Source organism: Typopeltis vanoorti, chromosome 15 (assembly GCF_054136105.1).
Source record: "Typopeltis vanoorti isolate ZY-2024b chromosome 15, IOZ_Tvanoo_1.0, whole genome shotgun sequence".
Lineage (NCBI taxonomy): Eukaryota > Metazoa > Arthropoda > Arachnida > Uropygi > Thelyphonidae > Typopeltis > Typopeltis vanoorti.
In genome coordinates, this window is record NC_143563.1 from 94,545,388 (window position 1) to 94,559,256 (window position 13,869).

At 30.3% G+C, this 13,869-nt stretch overlaps 1 protein-coding gene across 10 annotated transcripts in view; it reads left to right on the forward strand.

The window, feature by feature from the left end:
- The window catches only part of LOC150098991 (NGFI-A-binding protein 1-like), a 685,870-nt gene extending 675,076 nt beyond the window's left edge, over window positions 1–10,794 (forward strand). For 9 of the 10 annotated variants that reach the window (XM_090404614.1, XM_090404621.1, XM_090404619.1 and 6 more), the window contains one exon: window positions 5,740–10,794. In XM_090404614.1, the coding sequence (XP_090260740.1) occupies window positions 5,740–6,440 (701 nt within the window). In that variant the 3' untranslated portion in view covers window positions 6,441–10,794. The remainder of the gene's footprint in view (window positions 1–5,739) is intronic. The other variant, XM_090404624.1, reaches the window with a different exon arrangement.
- Window positions 10,795–13,869: the final 3,075 nt, after the last annotated feature.

The following is a 13,869-nucleotide window of genomic DNA, read 5'->3' on the forward strand; positions in this document are numbered from 1 at the left end:
TTACATTCTCTTTTATTTCCCTTTTTTTTTTTTATAGATGAGAGCTCTACTCATATCATCTTGACTTTGATCTTCTGATAAACCTTCTGAATTATGCAGTGCATCCATAAAACGTTTATACCTAAATATTTGAACATTTCTGGTCATATATCATCTACTCCAACTGCCTTCTCACCTTTGATGTTTTTGTTGACTTTTTTTTTTACTTTGAATATTGATATGTACTCCCGATTGCATTTTTTAAAAATATTTTCTACCACTTGTCATTTCATCTGGTAGTTTTTCAAAGTAATTCCTCCAGGCATCTAGAATATCTGTTTTTAGTTTTTATGTGCCACCTTTATCATCTCTGATTTGTTTTACAGTACTCTTTCCTCCATTACTAAGCTTTATCAATAGCCCTCAGAACATTTTACTACCTTCCTGATATCTTCTGTATTTTTACCCATAATCAATCTTCCCATAACTTCTGTTTAGGTTAAAAAAAAAAAAACATTGCTTGCTATCTTACATTGTTTCTCAGAGTACATGCTGACTTACTTACTAGGAACCTTCTATATGTTTTCTTCTTTTCCATGACTGTTTTTTTTAACTTCCTGAATCCACGACAGCATTCTTATTTTTCTCTCCTTCACATAACTTCACCATATTCCTCTTTGCCTGAATCAATTAATGTTTTCTTTAAAATATCTGCTTTGCATTCTCCAATGTTTGCTTCTTGTTTTCAAACTCTTGGTTTTTTCTTGAATAATATTTGTATATTTTAGTCTATAGGTCATTGAAAGCTTCTTTCTTTTTAAAACTTTTGTATATATTTTTCTTTTCAATATTGATATTTATTTTTACCTGTTTAAAACTCAATAATGATCACTTCCTATTTCTTATTCCCTACATATGTCTGTATTCTAAACCAGTGTGAATGCATTACTATCAACAATAACAACAGTGAATGATATTTTTCTGATATCTCGAATCTTCTCTCCATGTCAATTTGCGAGCACATCTTTGTTCAAACATGGCATTATTAATGACTATTCCATATCTGAACACAAATTCATCAAGTATTTACCATTGTAGTTTACTCTTTTCTCAATATATGTCGGATATTTATTTCCCCCTCTGCTGTTTAAATCTCCAACCATAGTAATCAACTTTTCTTTATTTCTTTCTCTGTTTACTAATTATATATTGGGTTTTATCATTTATCCAAGTGTAAGCAAACAAAGTTTGCGCCTGAAGTACTTTCAGGACTGGGACAACTCATGGTAAAGGTGGTATAAGTTCTCATCACTTGCTTTAGTATCTCCCATAATGCAAAGCTCATCTCCTTGTATAACACGTATAATGCCATACATTAAGGGAAGGGCCACAACCCACACCAGTTTCGACCTTTATTGAGGTCTCATCAGTGGGAGCCAGACCCAGAGGTGGTGATGTAATGGAGAAGTCATATTTACCTATATGACTAGAAGTCGAAGTAATGGAGAAGTCATATTTACCTATACAAGTTGCCAAAGGATGTCACACCCTATTATTAAAATTCTCTGGATTAGAGATAAGTTTAAGGAAGCTTTTTTCACTTGGCTATGCTGCTACTAATTTTAGTAGCATAGCCAAGTGAAAAAAACTTCCTTAATCTTTCTCTGTTTATTTCTCTCTCTCTCTCTCTCTCTCTTTCATCTGCTTTCTCTAATAACTTGAGAAAAATTCTTCCATTTCTTCTTTAGCATAACCTTTTGTGGGATCATAGACACAAATAAATCTTGTCCAATTTCCCATTTTGATGTTTGCCCTTGTCAGTCTACTTGAAAAATGCCTGCCATTCAAGAATATTATCTTTTTCTTTAGTGTTTAATACTATAACTACTCATTTTCCCTGATCATCATTTTCTAAATATAACATCATCTACTTTGTTATTTAGAAGAGCCTCACTTGTTTTAATTTTCTTTATTTCACTAATACCAGGTATATCATTATGGTACTTCACTAATTCTTCTGCCACTGCCACTTCCATTAATATATTTTAATGCCGACTCTTCACTGTTCATTCTGGTTCCCTAATGAAAGCAGCAGGGAACCTTTGTTTAATTGGGCAACACTCCAGGTGGTGTATTTCATCTTTTACCACCATTGACTTTTGATTTAAACTAGCACAATACCATTTGCTGGGCTAACTCTCAAATTGCCAGCCAATCCTCATTCATTCAGTATTAGAAGGTGGATTCCTTCTCTTGGGATGTATCATGAAAGGTAAGAATGTGACATTACTTACTGATTTTCTCTGCATTATGAGGTCATGTAGATGTCTCCTCCTTTCATTCTTAAGTGACCTCACTTAAATGCATAATAGGATTAATTATTTTTTTTTTTTATTTTCAGGAGCATATTTCTTGAGGTTGGATACCATCAGGACCCAGAACCTTTTTTGGGTATCCATGTTTTTCAAGATTCTCTGATGGCTTTGTGGTTTGATTTGTTTGGTTTAGCAGCCCTTTTCATTTGGAATCTGCAAGGTGTATCCTTGTTCCTAAGGGAGGGTTCATATGAAATGGAGAATTTAGTTTTCAATGTTACTTAAAAATTTTTTTTATATCACTCCCACATATAAAACACTGCCAACCCTGTAACAAATCAGTGTACTCCTTGGGGTATAATATAGTGTAAAGCCAGCTGAGTATAATATTATGTACAGATGATAAAGAGTAGACATTAGTTCAGAAGCACATCTGTTGAGCAACCAGAAGCTTTTTTTGTTATCCAGGTTTTTCAAGATTCTTCTGATGAGTTTTTGGTAGAAGGGTATAGGAGATATGTAATACAGTGTTTCAGATAAAGTTAGAAGTGATTTACTGTAGCCATCTATGCAGAAGTTGGATGAGAAGAATGATTTCAAGAGTTGAGCTTTATCTTTAGGTGAGAGACAGAACGAGGAGCACAGATGAACAGAAATTACACCTCAAAGGTTTTGCAAGGGACAGAAAGTATTACTGTCATTGGTGCAGTAGGTGAGTTTGCTACATTTAGGCCTTTCAAAATCAGACTTTGCAATGATTTGTTTGGTAAGTGTTCAGTGTAGGTTGTAAAAGCCGGAGTTTCTGTCTCAAACCACTTATGCTGTTTTTTTTTTTTTACCACCCTGGCACAGCTCTTGAAAAACCATGCATTGGCATTTTGTCACATAGGCATTTTAACAAGGGGGGAGTACCCTCATTCCAGTATGGATAATTTGTGTCACATAGTCATAACAAGGATCTGTAAAAAATGGAAACAGTAGTCTGAATGTGGATAAGAGGCATAAAAGTCCAAAGGATTGAAGGTGGTAAATAGAGATGAAAATTGTATGAAATTATGATCTGAATTTCCAAGAGGAGAGGTCACCTCAACATTAATGGGTGAGTAGAGAGGATTACTGGTTATTGGTAAATGAACAATTTGCTTTAGGTCATTGCTTGTAGCTCAGCTCAGTTCAGTATATCTTCCAGCTTGGGGAATTGGAAAAAGAGAGATGCTCAGAATTGTGGACATTAAAGTTACCAAGGAAGATGACTTCACCGTTTTGGTAGTTGAACAGAAATCAGGCTTCAAAGAAGTCGATGATTTTCAGAATTGGAGGGGTGGTAAAGAGGCAAAGTGGCATAATGAGGCAAAGAAATCTTAAGCCACAGTCAGAAAAGAGGAGATTCAAGATTAGGCATCCTGTGGCAAGGAATATTAGATTGTACAAAAGCACATGTACCACCTGTGTGGCAGAAGGAATCATACGGAGTTAGTTTGGATGATTTGGATGATAGTTGTTGTTGTGGTGGCAGTAATTTAGGGTTTGATCACAAACAGGAGATTAGGTTTGTGCTGTACATAATTTTATTTGGTGAATTAAATTTTTTTAAATATTTTTTGAGGGAGGTATGTTTTTAACTATTAGGCATGTTGCCCATACAGAAAGCATCCAGTCTTCATCCCCATTATGTAGCCTCAATAGTGCCTCCCCCCCCCCCCACTTCTACATGATCCGGCAGTGTACATGACACCGCTGGGGGGATTTGACATACCCTTCAAGGGTATAATTCACACTGCATCTTAGAAGGTGGTGGAGGATAGTAGCCAGAAACCTTGCTCTGGGGGTGCAAACAGCATCAGCTACATCAGGCCACCAGTATTTAAAATTTAATGAAAAAATTATTCTTGTTTTGAGAGCCAGTAGTTAAAACCAGTTGTTTTACTACTACACCACTGATGATAGTAGTAGTAGTTTAAAAAAAAAAAAAAAATGTTTTCAGTTACAAATATTTAGTAGCTTTTACAGATGATATTTCATGTTTGGAGACTATAAGTAATATATCCACTGTGTTGCATCCATAATCACACTGGTCTGCCTAACATTTGTCATATTACTTATTAGGGACATTAATGGTATTGCATTTCAAAAGTTAATAAATGATTGATTTCAGAGAAAAGAAATAGTATCAGTAATAAATTCACCTTTTCTTTGTTCTGACCATGATTGTTTATTAACCTTTGAAATGCAGTGCCACTCATATCAGTTTCATGTAGCTCCCTACCTGCTGCTGGAGTGGGGGAGACATCATTTGAAACAGTGCTATATGGTAGTGAAATGAGAAATGAACTAATAAGAGGTGAATGTATGCACTCATTGAGAATTCTGTGTTTTTCATTCATTTTGATGGTATGACAGCACATAGTGATGTTTATAAACATTTAATTGATGATAAAATTTTAGAGCTACATCATTTATTTTATTTTACACTTTGTCATTTAAAGTAAAAGATAGATAGAAAATATGTTATGTTTATTTATTTATTTTTATTCCTGACACTTTTTCTTTAATATCAATATTTTCTTCGTTAAAGATGTTTCTTGTTATAAACTTGAACCGTTTGGTGATGCTATTGTTATACAGTTTCTTGGATGTTCACAAATGAAACAGTGGGTTAAATATCTGGGGGGGGGCTATGCTGATACTTCTCTGGCTTTCCACTGGAAGAGCAAAAAAGTGAGGAAGGCCACACTTTTCTGCTTGTTATATATTCTATTCTGTTTTGGACTTTAGCTCTGAGCAAGTGATCTTTTTTGTTTAAGGTAAGAAATGAACTTTTGGTTTCATCATAATGTATAACTTTGTAATGACTAAGAATGTAAGTCTGATTTTTCTGTATCTTTGTTCATATTATATCATGGTATTTTATATATATATATTACACACTATAAGAACATAGTTGTTGCACACTCTAAAGTCCAACTGCAGTTTTTATTATTATTATAAGCATATAACAGATTGTGTTATACATCACATTTAAATGATAGAACTTATGATTAAATGTTATGAATCATTGGAATTTAAATGTTGCCTTCAGTCCAGCATCATTGCTAGTATTGAGTGTCCCTGATTTTTATTGTCATCCATATGATTGACATTTATAAATCTATGAATGGTCATATGCAAAGAGTATATAAGTATATACACGTATATACAGTTTGTTATAATCCCTTTCTCCTAGGAAAATGATTTTATAATTCTGACTTCATTTCCAATAGCCAGTATGCACAATTTTAAATGTAAAACATACTGCTTATTTTCCTGCTTTAATTTTTTTTTGACTGATTACTCTCTTCATATGTAGTCAAACATATTTTTGAGAATGAATAAGTATACATACATATATATATATATATATATATATATTGGCAAATGTGTCACTGTTTCATTATTTTACTTGCAGACTCTCAGTTCTCGGCTTACAGTAATGCATCATCTCCTACATTAAGTCAAGATGCACATGATTCACCATCACAAGACTCAAATCAGTCCATGCATGCCACTGATGTGTTTGGTACCATGAAGATGGTAAAGAAAACTAGTGCTCAAATTACTAAACAACTCGTCCAAGAAACACTTATGGATGAAGGTCTTCGTGTTGTTAAAGAACTTGCTAATCAAATCAAAGAAGACTCTGATATACAAATTGCCTCACCAAACATTGCTGTTTCTACAGCTCCCACACCAAAGCCAGAAGGTCGTCCTCGTGGAAGGCCACCAAAACTGGATCGTGATTATTCAAATTCAGCTTCTGTTGGAAATTCGTGTGTCACCACTCCAGTCAGTTCATCAATACCAAGCAGCACTCCAGTTATAAGCATCCCTTCTGCTGTTATGTCTCCATCTGCTCAAAGTGGTCGTAGTCCAATATCCTTAAATGGACCATCAGAAAATACTAGTGCCTCTCATTCTGATGGTATGTTAGTGCCCTTAACAAATGGCACAAATGGCCTTCAACACTCCACTGGTCCAGCAGAAGGATCACCAAGTGATGCTATTAGTAAAGGATCTTCAAACAGCTTGAATGCTCTTCTTGCCTTTTCTCAGAAGGGGATCAAGCACGAACCATCCTCTCCAGCTAGCAGCAGTTATAAAATAGAATGATGACTTTTGTATTAGTAACATGTTTGATCATTTCTGTTGTAGATAAGTTTCTTTCTAAAATGTGTTGATCATATCTTGTGTACATTTTGTTTGTTATTTGAAGTTTAGCCCTGTTAAATAAGCCAAAGATTAATGCGTGTTGTATTGTGTTGCCCCCTTAGTTGTGTAGAAACTAGAAAGCTTTTGCTAAAACTGTAAACAGCATGCCATAATAAGAAAAAAAAAAAACTTTTTAATATCTTAAATTTAACACATCTTTATTTTTTAAACTATGTGTTATTTTACATAATGAGCTTGCCATTTTATTTCTACTATTTATTTTATAAGAACATAATATTTAGGTTATGTTTTAAGCTTCATTCCACCATGAAAGCTAAATCTGTGATTTTTTTCATCTTTGTTAAATGAAATAAAAATTTAAAGTATACCACATTAACAAATATTTACCAGATGACTGCCTTAGCTTTATTAATATTTGCATTCTTTAAAAATACTATTTATATATTTTATAAGGCTTATACCTAAAAACAGTACGAAATTGCAAATATCAGAATAGAATTATTCTATGCCTAAATAGGTAGCACTTTTATTCAGTTCTTCCTTCCTCCCCTCCCCTCTTATTTACTTTATATACATCATTTTTGAAATCTCATGTAAATGCATATTTCTCTTGTCTCATCTCACCCTCATAGTGAAATTATCTGCTTCACATTGCAACAAAATGTGATTTTTCAATCATTAAATCTTAATTCGTAATGAAAATTGCCTGGAAAGTCTTATAAATGCCTATGCTAATTTCTATAAACTCACTAGATGAATAAATTAGTGAGTAAACATAGAATGAAAATTTGTTCAATGTATGTGGCTAGTTATTTAAACAGTTAGGAAAATATTATGTATATTTACTTTGTTATGAGTATCATATCTTATTTGAAGTACTCTCTTCACTTGCAATTTCAAATTTTAACTACATTTTATAGTGCAATATATTCCTCAAAGCAGTTATAAAAGTAATTCAAACATGGCAAAAATACTGAAGTATTGGACTTTGTTTTGAGGCCTTTTAAGTATATGCAGAATTACTTAAATTAATGTCAAAGGTTGGGGTGGGAAAATGGATAACAAGGTATAATGAACTCATAATTCGTGTGTATGTGTGTGATATAGGTAGTGTGACAGTAACGTTTTGATATTCTTATACCCATTCAGTATCTTATCGCTTAACTAGTCTATATAAATATTAAATATTACATTTAAAAATAATCCTTTTAAGTTGCTTTTAGAATGGTTGCTTAAAGCGATGTCAATACAATTTAAATAACTGTGGATGATTGCTTGTTTCTTATAATATGCTATAAACAAGATCATTCAGCTAATCAATGTGTATTCTCTATAACAGTTTTTATCAACGATAGAATAGAATCTTATTTTCTTTCATTAATTAGCCTCCTTAAATATTCCATAGTGATGAATTAGTATGTTTTAATAGTGGGCATTATTTAAGTCGAAGAATGAATTAAATTTTTAATTTAAATATACATGCATGTATATTTAATTTAAATATACATGCATAAACTTTTTTTTTAATGTTAGGTTGCTTATTTTGTACTTTTAAAAAAAATCTTTTGTCCACAAAATTTAGAAAAGGAATTCAGAATGAAAGAATTTGTCCCTTTATATATATAAAACTACATACTGCACTTATCTTTTGAATGTCAAGATGAGTGATGTTTCTGATGTCATGCAAGAGTGTTTATTTTTCTCTATAGAAGCAAAGTGGATAATTACATGTACTGAATACAAGAAAATAATGAAATTTTTTTTATATTAATAATCTTATATGTAACAGTGATGTAACTTGGTGTAAATAGAATATATGCTTAGAGGTCTCGAAGCATAGAGGGATTTTAGATGATAAATGGGAATGCAGGGGTTGAGGATAGTCCAAATAATATTGCTTTTGGGCCTTAAGTATGAAGTTAGGTCATGGTTACATATAGAGTTATAAATATAATTCTAATATCCATGCTGTGGATTTTTTTTTATGTTTTAGTAAGGAAGATAATTATTCAGATATAATACAGAGAGAACCAAAAATGCAAATAACTTAAATACTGTTCAGATTGTTTTTATTTTGCAATAATCAAATATTCAGTGTACTTTAAAGATGTACAAAAAAAATATGTAAAATTTAGAGTTGATTACATTAAGTACATTGAAAAATATAAATAGAAAATTATGCTATAATTCATATCTTTTTTTTATTATTATTTATTCATCTGCTTGTAGGTACATGCTTTTAAGCACATGCAAACATATCTATTCATGCCAGAATTATTTCCCCATATTCTTATCAGTAATTTGTCTAAGTCAAACATTAATTTTACATATCTATATCGTTTTCACTGAATTTTTCTTATCAAAAACTTAATCAACTTTGTATATGAAAAATCGTTTTTGCATATAAACTCATGTGGTCATTTAATTTTATATTAGAAACAAATGTATAAGATTTAGTGATAGCATTGAAAGCAATCTCAATGGATGATTTTTTTTATTTATTTTAAGAATTGTTTTATACCTTAGCAAGTATTTCTAAATTATATAAAATGTGACCTAATTATGCTGCCTGAAGGTTTGTTGAGTTGTATTTATCACTTATAGCTGTGTATTTCTATTTTTACACAGATTTATGTATATATTATATCAGTACACATGCACATATTTATTTATAAATGTGGTCCAAAGTTTATCCATATATCTGGTAAATATCTGGCTAAATTTGTATACTTTATATTTTAGATTTAGAAAGCTTTCTTTCTTGGCAATATTAATTCTTTCTCATGTTAACTTTATATGAAATCTTGTTCCACTGGTGCAGTACAATTACTGTTTCTGTGCAATAATTATCTATAAACATTGTTGTAGTTCTTGTAGATTTACAAGATGTTGTGTTTGAATCTGGCAGAAGTGGTTGTTTGCCAGAATAAAAGAGTTCTGTTAATGTCTGTGATCATTTTTATTTTAAATCTAGTGGCATTTACTTGCTGAAGGATCATTTGTTAAAGTGCACATGGCCAGTGATTTAGACATTGTCCTTTAATTAGTATGTATGGTCAGTATGTGCATATATGAGGGACATATTCCAGTCTCTGCCCAGTCATTGTGGTAATGTATAGATGTTGATTGACTTTAGAATAGTATTTTTCCTTTTGTGTATAGTATGTTCTGCAGTTTTGACAGGCTGAAATGCAGTCACCACTGATGCTAATTTGCCTTCCATTGCCTGCTGCATTCTCTGGCAGGTCAGTGCTAGACATTACTGTGGTGCTCTTTGAAAAATATTTTGAACATGTCACAGCAGGTTGGTTAAAAAAAAAATGGAAAACATAAGCATATAATGCCAATTTAGCTTTTAGTGATTTTAGAGTGTTAAGAAGCCAGAGCTTATTCACTTGAAATACTATGACACCATTAATTATCATTCTTCTGAATGAAAAATAAGTTACTACTATTGATTCAAAACTGCATATATAAGGATTTAAAATATAATCCGTGTATTCTTTACTAATCAGAAGCAGTAATATTTGGTAAAAAGTAATCGATTCTTATAATCACGAACATGCAATTTTCATCATAAATGTGACAGAGTTTAGTCCAGCTTCTATTTTTCCCTGCCAAGATACTTTTAAATCTGTGATCATGGTTATTGCATCTATATGTATGTAAAGCACTGTAAATGGCAAGGAATAAGATATTAATGGTATTCTGTATGAGTTTCAGAAAGATGCAAATAATACTGTGATCTCTGTGTTAATGTCTGTGTGTATGTACATAAATATATATATAAATATAAATATATATATATATAGTCTAGATGATGTCATACAGAAATCTCATGTCCCGGAATAATTTCCTTCCTAATTACCTAGATGGAAACTTCTAGTATGTCAGTGCAGTTTTTTAGCATTTACATGGATAGTAATTCATAGTAATTAGTTAACAGTAGTTTTGAAAAAGTGTTTTTAATGCTGCTTGCCAGATATAAGACAAATCCAAGAATGTGATAAATTGTGATAGCTTTAGTCTTCTTTCATTATATAATACCATTTAAAGACACCTTCATTACTTAATTTCTACATATTTTATTTTCATTTTACATTGATATGCTACTAGGAAATTGTTTTAATAAAACTGTAAAATTTGTACTTCAAAAGTAATTTAAATATATATGTGTTTGTCAAAGAAAAAAAATACTAAGACATAAGTTTTAAAGTCTTCTGCTGCTTAGATGCAATTGTATTAATGTGGAATATCTTGTATATAATACTGCAGTACTTTTAAGTTACATTTCAGAAACAATAACAGATATAAAGAAATAAAAATATAAAGTTAAAAGATATTGTAGCATTATTTTATAAATACATATTTTTATAATTACCTGAACATTCATTTTTCTTATTAATAAACTATTTCCTCATTAATTTATATTTAATGTTTTTTTACATTAGCACACTCAAGGAATTCCCGTTGAATTATTAAACGAACTACTGTAAATGTTTTTAATCTGTTCAAACAGACTAGTAACATTAAGATAATAATTTAAAAAGGATTCTTTATTTTATAACTGATTAAAGTGTTACTTTTAATGTAGTTCAATAAAAAAACTGCATATTTACTTTGTAAATGGCAGTGTATTTAGCTAACAGGTGTCTGTCACAAAAATCTTTACAAATAAATATGTAAAACTAAATATTCAAACAAACTGCAACATAAAAATTCGTTTAATTATTATTTTTTTTTTATAAATTGAATTTATACAGTTTGTTTTTACTGTTTAATATGAATAAACCAGTTAAAATAATAGATAAAAATGAATTTTTTATCATCTCATGCAGTCTTTTTGAATATGTTTATTTTGCATTGCCAACCAGTTCATAAACAAAATAGCTGTAACTTTAGATGGAAGGAGGAATGATATATTAAGCTATCTAAGCAGCAGGTAGCACAACTATGCTAGAAGACTACAGTCACTCTGTCTCTCTCTTTGTAAAAAAAAAAAAAAAAAAAAGAAAATTTTAAAAAAGAAGCAGGTGCTGTTAATCTCATATGACTGATGCTTAGCTACAAAGTTAAGAAACGTTTTTCTGTTGTCTTTAATCTGCTATTTTGTCCATATATGATGCGAGAGATGTCAAGTGTGTTAGTAATATTTTTAATAACATATTAATATGAAAGTGCAGTCTAAAACATTTTTATGAGTTCTGAATGACATTAAACATTTAAAAGCACTCCAAAAGCTAAATATATTTATGGGGGTGCAAATGAAATATTTCCGAAAGCCTTATCATTATAAGTGAAAATATTGAAACAAACTTTAAAACTCCATCCACTATTTACTTGATAAGTTAGCAGTAAAAGGACCATCAAGAAAATTTTCACATTGGTGGATTGATAACTCATCTATAGAAACATTAAGAATAAATATTATTATAATAAGGTTAAAGTAGTACTTCAGTTATGAGTATTTCTGTATAATTGTATTAGATATTGTCACACTTTTTTATTTTTAGAATATAATGCAAAATGGGTTTTGTGGATACATTCACTTCAACATCTGCAGCTTCAAAACATATCATTCATTATGGGGATTGGGAAGGGGTATTATAAATGACAAAATGCAATTTAGGCATAGTAGCATGGCTTAAGTATGGATGTAGATTAACATTTTAAATCTTGAAATAAATTTAAATTCAGAATGTCATTTAAAAGGCACCTTGGCAAACAAATGTATCAGCAGAGCAACCTGTTTAATTGATGCAATCCTTGCAACATTTAAGCCTACAAAATAGTTGATACTAATTTATCATGTCAAGAAATTAATTTTTTTTTTAAACAAAGTAACATATTGTGATTTGAAATTAATATAACAGTATTAAATTTAATTAGTAATTCCACTATTATACTATAAGTGTACATCATGTGTAATATTTATATCCATCGTTTACAATTTTTTATACTGTACTATTTTTTCCAATAGAAATTGACTAGTGTTTTAGTTGGCATGCAAATTATAATACTAATAATGGGATAACTGTATATAATTTTTGATAAATCACATAATAAAGAATAACACTTTTACGAAAATTATATTTAAGATACATCCACATAGTAACCAAAAAATGTCAGGTATGCAAAATTGAAGTACAGAAGTAGATAACATAATAATTATAGAATTATAATAGCATTCATTGCATATTATTTGTAATTCTGTCCCTTATTAAATTTTAAAATGATTTTAAAAAGAAGTGATGCAAGATCTGTTGATTTAATTTACTGGTTTCTGTAGTAATTCAGTAATATTCCCACTACTACTACTATTACTACTACTAATATTCTGTTCAGAATCTGCAATTATCTGTAAGTGGCAGTACATTTTTATGCCAATATTGAATGGAGGCTTGCAATTAAAACATTTGAAAGTACATGTGTTACTCCTTACAGAATTACTCTTTTATAATTAATTATAAGTGACTTTTCTCATACAGCAAAATACAACTGTTGTCACAGTATATAGTCTGTTAGCATTATAGCTTACCAAAAGGATATAAGTTATTTGCTTATGGTCTCTTGCAAAAGTTTTGAATTCATAACTGTCAAGTTTTATTTAAGATAACTGAGATAGCATTAAATTTAATCCTAGTTGATTTTTTTCCTCCTTTGGTGATATGAAATAATGTTGCTCTTCTACATTTAACTACTATATATGTATAATTTAATATTGCTTTAGAGCAGGAATGCTCTAAAATGATATTAAACTATAAGTCAGTGGTATAAAAAAGAAACATTTATTTAAATTAATCTTTTAATAATTAAAATAAATACCATGATTGGACTTTTTTTGTTTAGTTGTGCTATTTCTAGAGTTTAACTTGCTTACTACCATAAGATAGAAGTGTGGCGTGCACCTTAAAAAAAAAAAAAACATCATCCAGAAAGCATTGAAAAAATCAACAACTTTGATATGTTTTCTTTATATGAATTATAACAGACATGGTCAGATAACAGAGCTAGTAATTTACTTATGGATAGAAATAAGTTTATCTCTGGTATAATTATTGAAATAAAATGAATAAATCTGTGTTCATCTGAAAGCAAAATGGAAACAAGAATTATTAACACTTATATAAATAAGCATGCAATTTTTTTAACAGTATTTTAAACATGTTTTAATTTAGGTTAAAAGCAATGATAATATATCTGCAAAGTCCAGGGGAATTAACTGAAGTTTTGTTTAATTCTATATTGGATAACCATTACTAATTTATTAATAAATTAATAATTATTAATAAATAAGCATAATTATTAATTTATGCTGAGTATATATACATGCACCCACTGATCAAAATACACACAAAGCATAAAAAAA